Source organism: Pempheris klunzingeri, chromosome 8 (genome assembly GCF_042242105.1).
Source record: "Pempheris klunzingeri isolate RE-2024b chromosome 8, fPemKlu1.hap1, whole genome shotgun sequence".
NCBI classification, from domain to species: domain Eukaryota; kingdom Metazoa; phylum Chordata; class Actinopteri; order Acropomatiformes; family Pempheridae; genus Pempheris; species Pempheris klunzingeri.
This window is the reverse complement of record NC_092019.1, coordinates 10029837-10046997: the sequence shown is the minus strand read 5'-3', so window position 1 is coordinate 10046997 and position 17161 is coordinate 10029837. Positions and strand designations below refer to the sequence as shown.

At 38.6% G+C, this 17161-nt stretch overlaps 1 protein-coding gene across 3 annotated transcripts in view; it reads left to right on the top strand.

The window, feature by feature from the left end:
* The window catches only part of grb10b (growth factor receptor-bound protein 10b), a 239135-nt gene that overhangs the window by 49722 nt on the left and 172252 nt on the right, over nucleotides 1-17161 (top strand). The window contains exons 7-17 of one of the 3 annotated variants that reach the window (XR_011584450.1): nucleotides 4893-5008; nucleotides 5517-5591; nucleotides 7258-7395; nucleotides 7675-7785; nucleotides 8169-8267; nucleotides 8562-8639; nucleotides 8939-9055; nucleotides 9489-9555; nucleotides 9650-9737; nucleotides 9883-9976; nucleotides 10619-14999. Coding sequence is in view for 2 of the 3 variants with exons in the window: in XM_070834756.1 (XP_070690857.1) it covers nucleotides 4893-5008; nucleotides 5517-5591; nucleotides 7258-7395; nucleotides 7675-7785; nucleotides 8169-8267; nucleotides 8562-8639; nucleotides 8939-9055; nucleotides 9489-9555; nucleotides 9650-9737; nucleotides 9883-9976; nucleotides 10619-10765 (1130 nt within the window). In the remaining variant the exon portion in view is untranslated. Of the gene's footprint in view, nucleotides 1-4892; nucleotides 5009-5516; nucleotides 5592-7257; nucleotides 7396-7674; nucleotides 7786-8168; nucleotides 8268-8561; nucleotides 8640-8938; nucleotides 9056-9488; nucleotides 9556-9649; nucleotides 9738-9882; nucleotides 9977-10618; nucleotides 15881-17161 lie in introns of those variants that run through there. The other 2 variants (XM_070834757.1, XM_070834756.1) reach the window with 2 other exon arrangements.

Here is a 17161-nt window from a genome sequence, read left to right as displayed (position 1 = left end):
CTGACATACACAGGTGCATTCACATATACGCATGCATGCATGCATGCCCACATACTTGGGCAGACAGACAGTACAGGCACATATTCTCACGCAGGCATGTATTCAAGCATGAGTGCATGCGCATACTATACAACATATGCACGCACAGAGCCATAATGTCCAGTGATTTAATCAGCTTTGACACAGTGGCTGTGTAAAAGGTTGCTGTAGCAGTGCAGCATTATGCAGAGGAGGCAGGGCAGTGTTAATTCATGAAAAACTGAGACTGAGCACACACATTGAGCAGCTTGTCACTGAAACATATATAGGTTAAACGTATTGATTAGCACAACAGAAAGTGATGGAAATGGACAGTGAATTGCACAGGAGGTCAGAGGTTGCTTTAGCACTGACAAACCAATGATTTTCTGGCTTCTGAAAAAAGAAAAGATTTGCATGATGCCTAAGTTGTATGTACGGTGTTTGTAAGAGAGAGGAAACAGTTGCTCCTGGAAGACAAGTCTAAAATTGTAGAATCTGATGCTAGCTACAGGTGTGATGATACGAATAAGATTTTTTACCTGCTAACTGACAATTCAGTCAAAGCAGCCTGTCATATGGAACTGATGAAGATCCACCGTCAGCGTATAGTACGCTCAATGGAGAATAAAAAGTGATGTATGTTTGCACTCAGGGTTTTCTAAAGTTATTCCATGCAAGTAAATATTGGATTTACTGTAACTGGAGTCTTTCCTTAACCTCCTTATTAAAACTTCCCAATACTCTCTCGGTTTAGCAAAAACAATCTTTGGTCCCCAACAGCCTGTTAACCTCTTAACACTCTTTGGATCATTACGGAATAATTTAATTTGGTGGTGGCGGTTGAGAGAAAAGTTTGTGGTTTGGATCAGGTCTTTTTGAAACAAAAATCATACTTGGTACATGCAAAGATCCAGGGTAATTACAACCCAACCCATTTTTCTTTGTCCTTTTCAAGAATAATTAATGTGGAAAATTATATTGCATTATATTGCGTTTTTCTCCTTAAGTTGTCACAGAAGGAGGATTACGTGAAGGGCTCAGAGTGAAAGCCAAATTAGTTAGAAGCTAATGGAAGAGAAGGTGATAATTGGAGGTTATGGAGTAGGAAAAGTAGCGATGTAACTGATGAACACTGTAACAAAACCTTTGCCAACTTGTGCTGCTCTCAGTATCGGAGACTGTGTAATGTTATTGATCCAGTACTATAAATGACATGGCAGAGAAGTAATGGAGATGATTGATGAAGAGTGTAAAAGGCCATCTTTCATGTTAAAGGTTCTTTAGACCGGGAGTAGTGATATCACCGACACCATTCTCCTGACAAAAGCAGCCCTCATTGCATCAGACAGAGACCTTGGGACTAATGTGGTGTAAAAAGGTCGAAATTATGATGGCTAAACCTGCTCAGAAATGAGGAATAGTATTCTATGTAAAACATTAAGTTTGATATAACAGATTTAAGTGTTGCATTTTAGTTAGCAGGTCATTAGTCGTCAGAGAGGTAGCATGTTATGCACTTATGCAGAAGATTTTTCATAGATTTAGGAGTAAACATTGCTTGAGCTTGCTGAGCTTGGCACTTTTACTTCGATTTGCTAAAAGCTACAAGACCAGAATACTCGCTGTTTTGGCACTAAAATGCCACAACGAAGGGGAAGAGAAGGAAGAGAGCTTTGCGTTTCTGTCAGGGTGATTCTGTGTTAGACTTGGCAGTATAACAGTACGTTTGGAAAGCTGTGGCCAGCTGAACGTTAGAAAACCCAACCTCCCCTTGAGGAGAGGGCGATTATAAAGCACTTATGGAAGACAAGTTGAGCCTGTGCTCATGTCTGTACAGTTTAACAGATGTGAGAGAGAAGGGGGTGTAGTTTTATATAGAGCAGTGTGCCTGGTAGTGAAACACACTGAGGAAAGAGTCCTGGTGAAAAACACATGTAAAAACCATTAATTTCTGATGTTTTAACTAAAAAATTGTGTCAATATATTTTTATGTTTTGCCAAAATGTACAATCATCTACACACAGCCTGTAATGCTCCTATGTGAGGAAAACATATTGCATTATTCAAAGTACAAGTCCCACATTCTAACCAAATATTTCACCATACATCATGCTCTGATTACATTTCTCATCAGTGCTGCCAAATACAGTTAGATTAGCTTGTTGTAAATGACATCATTTTTGGCACGCAGTGACTCAATTCTATTATAGCCCTTCTTCTATTCTGGTGCACCTGTACTGCAGCCACAGTACTTTCCAGGTCTGGAATAACTACTTATCGTATTTTATGTTTAGGAGTTTCAGTAAATGAGATGTAATGAAGCAGCAGCATGCTGATTGTTAAAAGAGAAGGGTTGTGCATTTTCCACTACAGCAGCAGTAATTGTCCGACTGAGTGCATGGACGCGTTTGTGTCTGTGATTCGGGTCTATACTTTATCTTACAAAATATGTATCTTAACTGCTGATTGAAATTATGGAAATATTTTCCATTTAGTGGTACTCATTATCCCCTTGTATCCTGTATGCATCGTTTATGTGTGACACATTTATCACAGTCTTTTAGATATTTCAGCCATTGATTTAGCTTGTTTGGAACTGTGTTGGTTGTCTGATAGGCGGACATTTCCTATACTTTCCTGTGCTGACAAATGTGGCTAGTGGCTTCTGAGTGAGCCATCGGGGAAAATCTGTTTTGGCTACATCTGTTGATTTTGTATCATGTCAACAGTATATAAAAGTTATATGTTACAAAATATATGTTTAAATGAATATTGCTTACTTGAACAAATAGTTTTTTTTTTTTAACTTAAACTTTTTAGTACAAATGAAAAGCTTTTGCCAGTATGAGATGTTATAGTCCTGCGTGTGTGTGTACATGCTCATGAGTGTGTATGCACAGACAGCGTCTGCACTCCACATGTATGTACCGTGATACTTCATGTGTGCACATGTTGCTGGGTGGTAGACGGGAATAGACTTTCAGAGAGATCCGGACAATAGTGTGTTTGAATAGAGAGGCCTATTCTCGTACATCGCTGCCCACTCTTGGTACACTGCTGAATGGGATGAAATGGCCCTTTGAGACGAGTAACATTGACCTCTACTTGTAACCCCCCGAAAGGTTAACAACTCTGGGACAGTAAGGTAGTGTTGCAAGTGTGAGTCACTGTCACGAACATGAGTGACTCATCAGACAGCCAACAAGAGGAAATGGGGAAAAAAAGAAGAGTCGTGACAGTGTTAGAGAGATTGTGACAGCAAGGATAAGGAGGGAGAATGAGGGGACATGAAATGAGATAATGATGTGAGATAGGGCTCTACATTCAGAATTCTCTGAAGTTCTCCGTTTCACATTCAAAGGAGATATCGGACCAAATACTGGTGCGGCAGACATTTGTTAAGGTTAGAAAATGAAATTAATTAAACCTGCTGGGGAAAGGAAGGATGTCTTTTATTAAGGAGAACTTGTAAGGCTCTTGGAATTGACTGAGTCATGACCAGTTTCAGAATTGCAGTCACAGAATATAAATCACCAGGACTTGTGACCACATCTGCACAAGGACACACTTTTAGTTTAATCACAGCCTCTTTTACTTAGATATATTTGCCAATTATTGATTCATTTATTGTATATGTGCATATCATATATAATTTTTACCTTCCATGGCCCCTTTTGTTCTTCATGCCCCTTTGTAATGTTATTGTCTATAGCTTATTTTGTTTATTTATTGTTATTATTATTGTATAGTTTGTGTTAATATGCTTTTGCAACATTGTATTGTATGCAGTCTTGCCAATAAGGCCACTTGAGGTGAACTGAATTGAACTGAAAGAGAAAGGCCACAGGTCACAGCTCATATGATGAGCTCAAACCACTAAAACCAGTCTGCATTTGTAAAAATCCTTTAGACCGCTGAACGGGTCAAATGAAACACAGGATAATTTTAGGGCATTTAGTTGCACTTCTGTTGAATTCAATATTGCCAAAAACTAATTTATGGTCACGCTAACCCTTTAAACCTGTATTCAGGTGTTCAGGTGTGTGCTATTTGTTTTTAATCTCTATTCGATCAGGCAGTCTCTTTGAAATTAAGATCTCTTTTCCAAGAAAGACCTAAGAAACGAGCAACAAAACACAACACAAGCCAAACAACACATTTCCACAATAACAAGAATTAAAGAAAGAGTTACAACATTCATAGAAAACATCAGATAATAAGGCTTTAAAATCTGAAAGGACGTATGTAACAGTGTGAATGTGTGCAGGATGTTATTGGCGAAAGAACATCAGTACTTACATGACTTATCCGAGGCAAGAACGGGTCAAGCACTTGGAACAAACATCTGATCTGACATGTAAACATTAGCAACACAGAACAATGCCCTGGTTTTTGGGAAATGCTGCTTGATTTTAGTTGGAAGCGTGTGCAATACTCTCACCACTGACATGTTTTTGTTCTTTTAGGAAAATAAGATTATTAGTGCTTAAAATAGACTAAATTACTTTGAGACTTACTTTGATTGCTGTTGAGATGAAGGGAGTGTGTGTGTTTCATTTTTTATGTGTTTCTGACTAACTGGAAACACTGATAACTGATCTTTCCCTTGAGTTATAATATCTGCACAGGTCATTACAGAGATTTCCATGGTACTTGTTTCATACTTAGAGCAATATTGTGATTATAATCTCAGATAGAAATAAAACATTCATATTTCATTATTGACCTTTTTGACAGAACATGTTACTTTTTGATAATTTGAGTTTTGTAATTAAAATAAGCTTATATGTAATGTGGTTGTAGGAAAATGATGAAATCGTTGCTGACTATCCTCACTGTTTTTATTCCTCTCTCTGCCTGTCTCACCTCAGAGCGCTGCCTTGAAGACCATGAGCTGGTGGTTCAGGTCCAGGCCTCTATGAACAGCGACAGTAGATTCCTCTTCAGGAAGAACTATGCCAAATATGAATTCTTCAGAAACCCCTTGGTAAATGTTTTTTTTAGACATTTCTTAACATAACCATGTCAGTACTGACGTCCTCCTGTTGAAATATGCTGCACCTGTAGCTTGTAAAAAATACACCTGTGGCAGCAGCTCCTCATGAATTTTGTTTTTGCATTTTTGTGATGTTAAACACTATTCATTTTTAGTTAATTTGAAATAAAACCTTAAAGATATGGCTACTAAAAGGATAACAGTGTTACACCATATGGTTTTGTGTCTTCAGAGCATTCAGTCAAATGAAAAGAAATGTTAATAAAGAGTTAACTGGTGTGATTTGCCCTAAGGAGTAGCTGCTCGCCTCAGAGATAAAAGACATGTTCTTTGACTCTTTGAGTGTTTTGTGTTCTTGTGACATATTATGACAGTTGACTGTACTAATTAGATTTGCGTGACGTTGCTTTTTCTGTCATGAATTCCTACCCTATGATTATTGTCACAGTGGCTGATATTCTCTGTCTGTCTGCCTCTTTCCACCTTCTTCTTCCACCAGACATTTTTCCCAGAGCACATGGTTGCCTGGTGCCAGGAAACCAGTCGTATGATTCCACCATCTCAGCTCCTTCAGGTACATGCAACACAATCACACACACACACACACACACACACACACATTTCTCTGTCATTCTCTCTCCTCTTCCTCACACGCACACAGCTTACTTTGCCTCAGAGTCAGCACCCGCTACATAGTGTACAATCAGGCTGACATACCTCCCCTGTGACCCTTAGACAGCGTGTCTCGTCAGAGCCTGCAGTAATAACTACTGTTGATCCCCTGTTGACACATGACTGTCTCGGCACACGCACCGCAGGCCCGACACTTGTGATGGATGGAATTAGGCAGTCAGAAATGGAACATACAGTTCCTCTCCTATCTACCGTATGTTTGCACAGTACAATTTCACACACACGTGCCATGCTGCCTATCAGCTTGACGGACCACTCACGGGCCACACACCGATTGCACAAGAGATATGAAGAAAAGAAAAGGTCTGGGAGGAGACCAGACACAAAAAGATTCTTGGGATTTTGAAGAGCTTTGGTCTTAATGGATGGAGGATTTACATGCAGTCTGGCTCTCTCCTGTATCAGGTAATGGAGTTGTCAGAGACTGAACCACCCGTGGAATCTATCCCTTCATCCTTGCCACTCAGAGAAAGCTTTTAACTCCCCTGATGATCATGTAGATGTTACGCTCTGTTATGCTCTACATAGAGGAGTCAATAAATGAATGGGTGAGCCTGAGTTGTGTCAGGAATCCCCAGTGTTTGACTTAATCTAAACACAACATCTTTGCACTCAATTAGAGTGCTGTCCAGACCAAGACGGTTTCTGACCTGAGCTCAACCAGGTGTTTGCAATATTCACTGTCATGCAAAAAGCACATGTCAATGCTCAGCAGCAAGTTGTAGTGCTTAAAAAAGAAAGCTTTTTGAATGAACGTCGCGGTTGCGTGTGAACGTGTGCCCCGCAAATGTCGGGAAATGCTCAAGCATGAGGCCCATTGTATGATGTTTCCAAAACACTAGGAAACATGTGCTTCAAATATTGAAGAGTCCTCTGGAACAGTTTACCTTCCAACCGCAGGCAACAGTTTCTAAATCACCTCTAATAACTTTACCTGCCATTTCATGGTGTGATATTTTTGTGAAAAAATATCACATCACAAGACAGTTTTGGCAATAGGAATGTACTATATGTTGATTCAGTGTATGTAATGTTTGTCTTTGCACGTGTATTGCACAATATTAATTACTGGCCCTGCTTAGAACATAAATAAATGCTATTTATAGTGCACTGTATGCATGTGTACGTATATACACATGACAGTGTCAGAATCCTCTCCAGCCCCAGTGTTCCACATCCTTTGTTTTTTTTTTTTTCAGCAGTACTGTGTCAAGCCTTATTGTGGTTGCTACTGTGGCATGTAAGAATTCAAGCTGCTGCCCATCTCAACCATCAGCTGTCAGTCTTAATGTCAGTCAGTGGTGCAAGAAGCCCAGATGACACTGTGTTGTTGACACTTTCACAAAAAAGCAATTGCCTCCTGTCTGTGATGCCCCTACAGCTTTCAGTATCCAGCTGTGACAGTGACAGAGAGCTTATAGGCTTCAGATGTGATCCAGCATTGCCCTCCTGAGGCAGACGGTCCTTGATGGCGGACATTACAGTGCGAATAAATCCAAACTTTTGTGCGCTGATCGTCTTCTCCATGTCTTTCTTGCTCCTTAAAGAACTTGCTAGGAACCACTAGCTGTCCAGAGATCCAGGGGTACCTGTATGCAAAGGAGGTGGGCAGGAAGTCATGGAAGAAAGTTTACATGTTCCTTCGGCGCTCAGGACTCTACTGCTCCACAAAAGGAACGTCAAAGGTAACAGCAGCTCTATCTTCAAGGGACAGAATATATTTCATTGTATTTTTTTCTAACATGTTTGTTTTTACTTTGTAATTACAGTCATAATTTATCATTAAAGAATTCATATGCACACCTCATTGAAAATTTATAGTAATAACATAGTAAATATGCCAGATTAAACATAATTACCTTCAAAGAATCAGCCTTTTATTGATGGCGGTCCCTGTCTGTCAGTATGCCTCCAGGCTGTGTCTCTCTGTGATGTTCTGACTTATTAATTATTCCTGTCTCCAGGAGCCCAGACATCTACAGTTACTAGCAGACCTTGAAGACAGCAACATCTTCACTGTCATCACGGGCAAAAAGCAGCACGGTGCACCCACAGAATACGAGTTCTGTATCAAGGTGAGTGTCGGATGTCAGAAATGAGATGATGCTGATTACTAATGAAACATTATGAGCCGAGCAAAGATTGATATCCTTTGCAGTTCTCTGTCTCATGAGAAGGGTGTTGGCATGCATGTGTATACTGCAAATGAGTGTTGATGTTCTGCTTTATTGTTGTATTGCAAAAAAAAGTTGTGTTCATTTACCTTTTATATATATTTTTTATTTTCCACATTTTGTTTGTTTTAAATGTTGTAGATTAGCAAACAATGAAAGCATTATTTCCCCATTATCCTTCAGCTCAGTCAATTTAATCTTTGAAGGTGATGATAATGGTGCTGCTGGTAGTGATGATGGTGTTAATTATCTCTCTTCTGATTGTGAAAAATGTTAATTCGCAGCCCAATAAAGGTCGAGGGGAGATGAAGGAGTTAAGGATGATGTGTGCCGAGGATGAGCAGGGCAGGACCTGTTGGATGACTGCCTTCCGACTTTTCAAGGTAACACGATGACAGTAGTTTTAGATAGTAGTTTAGATAGTTTTGGGTGTGTTCTTTCCCATCACATCACACTACAGCATATACACCATAGCACAGCTGCCAAACCTTGGTCAGAAAGCTAAAAAAAAAAAAAAATTCTGGGCAGGGATCAAGAATTTCTTAAGCTGGGGTGGGATCAAAAGTTGGTTGGCAAGTTGAAATAAAAAGTTTCTGACCCAGCAAAATTGCACTGTATTTACAATACACCATATTAAGATGTTTTATGTGGTTGACAGTGTTTTTTTTTCTTTACAGTATGGCATTGTATTGTATCAGAATTACAAGATTCCTCAACAAAGAAAAACCTTACTGTCACACTTCTCAGCACCTGTGGTAAGTTTACTTCTTTATCTAAAACTCAGTTAAAGCTTAAAAACTACACCAGTGAATCAGCTGTTTTAAAAACATAAGCATTGGTTTTGCAGAAATACTGTTAGAATGCACCATGAACAGCTAACAAACTAGTCTGACAAGTTTAGTTTAGAATAACATTCACCAAAATGCATATCTGTGCCAACCTGCTTTTTACTGCACTGCTTTTATTTACATGTGCACATAGCTGCACCCTGGTCCCTTGAGCTGCTGCCTTTGCCTCAACATTTGGACTTTCATGTATCTCTGTCTCCCCCTAGCGGAGTGTATCGGAGAACTCCCTCGTGGCAATGGATTTCTCAGGAAGAATAGGCAGGGTGATTGACAACCCTGTAGAAGCTCAGAGCGCTGCCATGGAGGAGGGGCATGCGTGGAGGGTGAGTCACAACATCAGTTTTTCTGCTGTCTTTGTTAATCAGGAGCAGACCATAAAAAAATATCTACAGATGGCACTATTTATTTTGCTAAAATATTCATATAGAGCAATTTCCTGTGGGTGACGTGTTGATTTTTTCCCAGTTATTTTAAGCTGACAAAAGTATTCGTAAAGCTGGTATGGCTGTGGAGCTGCTGCCAAAATATGAAAAGTGTCAAATTCTTAAACTCGAGTACACAATAATTAAGCCGATACAATCCAGTTTTAGAATTTAAAGAAAATAATTTTACAATACACTGATGGGTTTTTGTTAAGTACTTTTAACTGTTAAGAAATGTAAAGCTTCTAATACAAAAAGCTGAAATAAGAAGAGTTGCCTGCCCTGATCATGAACTAATCCCGGTTGTTTTGTCTGTGTGTGGCATCTCTCTCAGAAGAGGAGTCAACGAATGAACGTTTTAGGCTCCCACAGTCCTCTGCACCACTCCTCGCTAAGCTCAGGTAAACGCAAAGAAATTCAGGATTAACAAAACGGTGTGTCACTAATTTCTTTTCCACACATAAATATAAAATGTATTTTTTTTATTTTCTGCAGTCATCCACATGGCACAGTTGTGGTTCCATGGCAGGATAACCAGAGAAGAATCTCATCGCATTATCCACCAGCAGGGACAAGTAGATGGGTAAGGGAGCTGAAGCAGAAACACATTTTATTCATTCACTTTTCCCATCCACTGAACATGAAGAGTTATATTTTTTCAGTTACTTCATCCATAAAATCAAGTCCACTAAGTATTTTTCTCAGTGTTCTCTTTTTTTGTTGCACAGGTTGTTTCTGCTGAGGGTCAGTCAGAGTAACCCCAAGGCGTTTGTGCTCACTTTGTGCCATCACCAGAAAATCAAACATTTCCAGATACTGCCGGTAAGCTTTTCTTGGTGCTTAATATATTTTATATATATGCTTTTAAAAAACATTTTTTGTACTAAATAGAGGTCATTGCAAGCTGAAAGTAAATGTAAAACAAGAGCAAATTGCAATTGAAAAAGGCTTGAATAATGTTTGGCCACGTAATGCATGCTTGGAGGGATGGTAAGGCAAAGGTTGGTACTTAACAGTTTAGGAGGTTAAATACAGTGGCAAGCACTAAACTTAGAGGTGGTTATTATTAAAGCTGTCTTTTGTGATACGTCTTTTGTTGGAGACAATAAAAGCAGCCTTGACCTTGGCTGCTGTGTTGATAAGAAATTATTTATGGCAACACCTCATATTGCCACATCTGTTATCTCATAAACTTTATTTTTATTATTGCAATGTGTTTGTGAGCTATGTCAATCGTAGAGGGAAAACCGTTAATGTGAATTTGAATAAAAAACGGACCTCTCTAGAATATAAATACAAATATATGGGATTTGTTTCTAATAAGCCCAGACATGTAAAACCTTTGTTATGGTTCTTTAGAAAAAATAGAGGCTGATGTTCTGTTTTTCACCTTACGCTTTCTTTTCTATTGCCATGTGGTGTATGTCCCTACTTTCTCTTTCCTGGACTCTTTGACGCTGGCAGTGTGAAGAGGATGGCCAAATCTTCTTCAGCCTTGACGACGGCGCCACCAAATTCACCGACCTGATTCAGCTGGTGGAGTTCTACCAGCTCAACAGAGGAGTGCTGCCTTGTAAACTCAAACACCCGTGCACCGTGGTGGCCTTATGACATCTTTGGATCATCTGACCCCATGACCCCTATCACTTGACCTGACTCTGCCCTAAAACAAACAAAACAACAAGAACCTTCCCGTTGGCTGGTTCTTTTTTGTCTTTATAAGAAGCTGGTGAATTAACTGATGTTTTGTTTTCGTCATTTTATATTGTTGTGAGTCCGCTTGAGACTGCTGACTTGTTGGATTCCGTTTGGTTTGCATGGATGTTTAAGGAGACGGATGCACAACTTGCTCATGAGGTTCCTCAGTAAAGGACAGAGAAGATAAAGGATATGAACACTGCCGTTTGTGTCAATGCTGTTGCAAAACCTTCCACAATCTTGCTACCCATAGTCATCAATAAGCTTGGACACAATGACCCTCAAGGTTTTACCACACAGCTCAAGTGTAGACTGTATTACCTTTCAACTGGACAATCAGCAGGACAATTGGACCATTCTTCACTCTGAGAACAAACACTAGTCTCATTCAAACTTCATCAAGCGTCCTCAAAGAATATACTGTAGATGGAGAGTTGATTGTCTCTTAGTTTTGCACTCATCGAACTGGGAGTGGCCTTTTGTTGGTGTGTGACTTCCCCTCTGTCACATTACTTAACTGTGAGATGGTGCCACCGCCCTCTAGTGTCATAAGCATGTAAGGACATGTCAAAATTCAACAGGGATGAGATTTTGGAGAGCCAAAAAAAGTGTTGCTTTTGAATACTTTTGACATTTGGAGTCAAAGTTAAACTAGCCTGGAGAAAATGGCTGAGGAAAAATCTGGAACTGTTGAAACAAAGTATTTTTGAATAGTGGACAATAGAAAATCTACATTGTCCACCCTCACAGACATGTATTTGCTCATCTCTGACCACACAGGGTTTCTTGTCATAATGATACATTCATTGAATTTGTGCATTGTTTCAATACTCTCTTTGGTATTTTTTTCAGTCCACCTTTTGCATTCTGGATAATTGCTCTTCATTATTCACATAAGCTACAATAAGATAATTCTGTATTTGTTGTTCTGTTGCACGCTGCAGTTCCCTAAAGTATTTCCCTTGCAACTTCCACTGAAATGGACAAGTATCAATCAAACCATGGTGTCATTCAGGGTAAAATAACAAGTAATAAAGCTAGAAGAATTTTGTAAGCAGGTAAATGGGTTCGGTGATAGTAATTTTGAAAAGTAAAACAAGGTAACTATTTGGGGGAAATTAGCAAATGCAGCCACATACAGTAGATCACTGAAGGCAAAGGCATGATGATACCAGTTGCAGAAGGTAAAGTGGGACTACGGACAGCATCACTCTTGTGTTCGATTCTCCTCTCCACAGCACAGGGAAGGATAACCACTAGCATTTCCCTTAAGGTGTTTTCCAAGTGATCAATCTGCAAATCAAAGGAAACTAAAAGTGATGAATCTTTGCCAGGGAAAACCAGATCAGCCCAGAGAAACAATGGATCCTGTGTGAAATGTGTGATCTGGTTGTATACCGTTTTTTCACGTTTCACATTTTGTTCTACTTGTTGCCTCCTACCTGTTGGAAGTCAGTGAGATGCTGTCAAACATACAGTAAATGTGGCTAGGTTTAGTGTGCTCTTACCGCACACCAATAGTAGATGGCATTATTTTCCTTGTAATGGCCTTTTTCTGCCTGGATGTACTTGTGAACCACCAGTATCACACGTACACCTACTGCCTACTGCACGCCACCTCTTTATGAAGTCAGCAGGCAGACTGTCTACGAAAAGTTAGCTGCTGTTGCTACAGTGTGGAAAGTTGTATTGTAAAGAGGTGATCGCTGCCTCTCCTTCTCCATCTCTTCCACCTGTTGGCCTGCCTCACCCGCTCTCATCACACTTTCTTTAGCCTGCTGTTAGAGGAAGAGAAAATACAACCTCAACAGTGTGGCAGCTTTGTAAAACTGGAAAATTTAAGGATCAGACTTCTGACTGCAAAAGTACTACAAGGCCCATTTTAATTATTTTAAACCCATGCCCCTCATTTTCCATTTTTGCTGCCTCTGATACATGACAAAGAACTAACTGAGTTAGATTGAGGGTACTGGATACACCTTCCTTTTGTCCCAGACCGTGTAACTTCAGCAAAATCTATTGTTTTCCTTTTGCCAGCCAAGGTCAGTCACAAAATGACAAGAATGCTGTTTTAGCACCTATTGATCATGTCTGGCAGAAAGGAACTAAATTGATAACACATGAAGGGCAAAGCCTGTCCATCTCAAATTCAAGAAAGACATACAAATGTAGGCAAATGCCCAAAGTGACACAAGTCACAAGTGTTTCTAATGATATTTATACTGAGAGCCCTTTGAAATATCTCACCACAAACAGCTGTTTTCTGATTCTTTTTCTTTTTTTTTTTTGTCATTCTATGAAATGAATTATGCCTGAAATTTCTAAAAACTCACACTTTAGAGTTTTATTTAGTCCAAGCTTTGGTGATAGCTCTGGTTAGGTCACCTGCCAACAGACAATTAGATATCTATTTGTACTGACCTGTAATGCAACATCAACAGCCATGATTTATTTACCTGCAGGTTGTCTTAAGGTATAGTGAATATCTGAGATGCGGAATAGCCGCACCATATTGACTCTCTGTGCATGGTCACCATTATTTATCTAAGATGCAATGACTCAATCATTTTTTAAAGTATTGTTGCAGCAAAATGTATTTATTTATCTGGATGTGACTGATTACTTGAAAATTTTAGATTTCTTTTTCTCTGCGCTGTTCTGTACTGTTTTCATTTTGTCCATTACCATGAAATGATTGACCAGTGTGATTTATTATTAGAATTCTTATTATTGTAATGACAGCATCTATTGATGCTTTTGTTTTCTTTTTTCGTTGCATTCAAAACCAATTCTCGTCATCATCAACACTTATTATGAGGTGGTGCTTTAAAGCACACTGACATTCATAGTGTTAGCATTGTCATTCCAGTAGATGACACGTGGAATGTTATGAAATTGAAAACAAAAAAAATACCTCAGTTTCCCAAAGCATTAGTCACTAAGTTGTTGTTTTTTTCTTTACCCTTTTAATTACTGCGGTCATGTAGCCCAGATCTATAAAAAATATCATCTTTCAAGAATTCCAGCTCTTTGATGTTAAGTTCTCAAGTTTTCATCATTAGCGTCTTGTGGTGACCTAAACTAGAAAAAATATATAGAAATTAAAGTAATAAAGCGCAAATGTTTTGGGAAACTGGGTCAAGTAAGCCTCAACATTCTCATAATTCACCGTTTAAACACCTTGCCTTGAAGAAAGAATTCTAGAAATAGATTAGATGTAGAAAAAAAAAAAGCCACACACACGAACATGTTAAGGCGTCGTCACAGTGTCCTCTCTATTATTTTAAACCCTTAAAACTGCAGTGAACAGGGATGTGATAATTCCATGTAATTCAAACCATACCAGAGCAACAACGTTAGATGGGTCACTGACCTCCTGTCAGCAGAATGAAGAAACTTATTTTAGTAGGTAGGTTTATCATTTGGATGAATGTGGATTTTGAGTTTAATGTGTAGGGATTCTGTCATTTATAATTTGATATGTGCATATTTGGATTCTATCTGGATTATAAGAATACATGCATTCTTTTGTAGTTCCTGAAATTCAACTTAACCGTTGGGACGTCACTGAAATGTTGATGCTAGTTTTTAAGTTCTAATCAGAGTCCCCTGAGATGTGATTCAGACTACCCACTCTGCATTCATCCTCAGATTCCCAATATTACACTGTTTTCTGACACAAGTAAATGGTAGGAGTTGTCAGCGTGTGAGGGACCAGTAGCCTTTAAGGTGGAGTTAGTATCTGCATAAAAACTGGTTTGTTCACATTCTCATTCACGGTCTTATTCTAACTGCAAAAGGCAGAAATTCAGTTCAATTGGTGAACACATGAAAAACAAATTGGGGGATTTGGATTTCCACGTTTTTACACTTAACAGAAATGAATGTAACCGGGTTGCTCAGGGTTGACTTGGAGCATGTTAAAAACTACTGGTCCATCAGATCTCGAGGACAAATGCACAAGATGATGGTGTTCACAAATTCCCTCATAAATGTTTTAGTCTCATCAAGCTGGGAGTTGTTCTGAATTATGTGCACCACCAATCTGATTGTAATTACTTGAAAAATATCCTTGCAGCAAAAAATTGAGTAGATCCAGTGCTATTTAAAGAGTACAGTTAACAGTGTTAATACTACTGTTGAAGCTGTTCTACATATATATATATAGGCTGAAATACTATCCGGCCTACCTGAGCTGAATTACAACCCAGTGTCTGACAATGTTACCCACTCAACCTCAGTCATCACTTTAGGCAACAACAGGTGATCAACTCATAAAACATCCTCAGTTATCATGCCATCAATTCAAGTAATTTTTGAGATATTGGACTCTAATCTGATCATTCATTTCATAATATTATGCTGTGTCCTACAGCAATAATCAAATAGCCACTCGAATATGTAAGTAAAGTAACTGGAAGTGGAGTGCAGTGTCAGTTTTGGTAGCTATGTAACTTGTAACCACAGATGGTGCCTCTGATGACTCCTCTTTCTCTGCACAAACCAGACCTAACATGTGGACCAAATGGCAGACACAAAGCTACCCTACAATATTAGCAAGTTCTGAATGAATACAACATAAAAAAAAAAAAAAAACATTAAACGGCACTCCAGATGATTCTGGTGAAAGGTGATTGAGAGTGAATGCTCCTATTTTCAGTTGCAGTGTCAGTTTACTTTTGAAGTTGAAAGTGAATTGGCCCCGATCCTGCAAAGATGGCTTGATTGATTATCATCTTGACTCTTGTGCATTTTCATAATATTGTTACAATGCAAAATGCCGTGGCTGTACAAATGATTAAAGTAAAAATATATCTATATATAAAAATATAAACTATTATGTATTTCAGGGAATGCAAAAAAGAAAACAGTAACTTATCTCTTTTTTGTAAGAGAGAGCTCCTGTATTCAAAATGTGCTTTGCTTCAATCTGTAAATAGTTGAATGGCTTATAAATCATAATTGTAACCTTTTCAGGTATTTTTGTACAAATAAGGGACTGATATATTCTGTTTATTGTAATTAGAATAAAACATTAATACATTGATATAAAAACCTGTGTTTATCTTTATTGAGAGAAACCTCCATGTAAACATTTGCCAACTATAGAATGTAAAGCTACTGTATTCAATTTATCTAATAGAGTTATACTGAGTGTTATACAAACCAGACTGTATGTACATTGATTGTCATGACTATTGCTTTCCAGATTCAGGTGTGACTGGACTCTGAAAAACCATGGGACCTATCATGGGCCAAACAGATAGTAAAAGATAAAATATTAAATTATACTGAAAGTATAATCCCTAGTTCATCCACTAGATGGTGCAACACCACAACAAGTTGAAGCCCTGAAAAGATGCTCAAAGTACAATTTTTGTCAAACTGAGACATATCATAGGAAACAATTTAGTGGCAAAACATGTCGGACCAATAAATCCTGCAAATAATTATTTAAGTCACATATAAATGATGATGCAATGGAAATAAGGTTAATGTGCAGTCCAACAATAAGAACACTGCATTGGTCTTACTGAGAATTGACCCCTTGACACCCTCTCTGCTCTGGTGTGTCACACCCTTTGGATTACCAGTCATGCAAAAATAGTGAGGTTCCAAGATTAAAGTTGAAGGCAAAGAATAAGATTAAAGATTAAACTGTCTAAAGCTTTGCAGCCTGCTGGCAGGGTAACTTTTACGACACCTTTTTTAGTTAGTTGTCTAAATGTTTACTTGTATGTTTTGGTACATATTAGGTGGATAAAATAACAATGTAATGCATTTAAATGCAGTGGCCCTGCTGTAAATGCTACCCTCGATACATTTATAATGTTCTGTATTCGCTGACACCATGTCATGCTAATTGTTGGTGCTGATGTTTGTGCTGTTTCTCTAGTGGATTGCTATATATTGAATTCTCCAAGCAATGCTGTCCTATCTACTTAACATTTTTATCGTTTTATTCAAAGTGACAGCCAGAAGAAAAAGCCAGACACCAGTGCACTATTATAACAAGAGCAAGGTGGAAGTGGATGTCCTGGACCACATGACCAGACAATACTCCACAAGAGCCCCATTCTACAACATGCTGAAATTCATAAAATTCGGATGTTATGTTATTTCATCCATTTTTACATGCTATTTTGAAAAAAAGATGACCAAATATTCCAGTAACAGACTTCTAATTTGCAATTATAAAGCCTGCAGTTGTGCGAGGTTCTAGGAGGTACTGCATTGTTGGCCGTTCTTGTGTTAGTTTGTCCCGTTCGTTAATGTGTTGTCTGACAAGGCACGGCCTCATACTCAAGC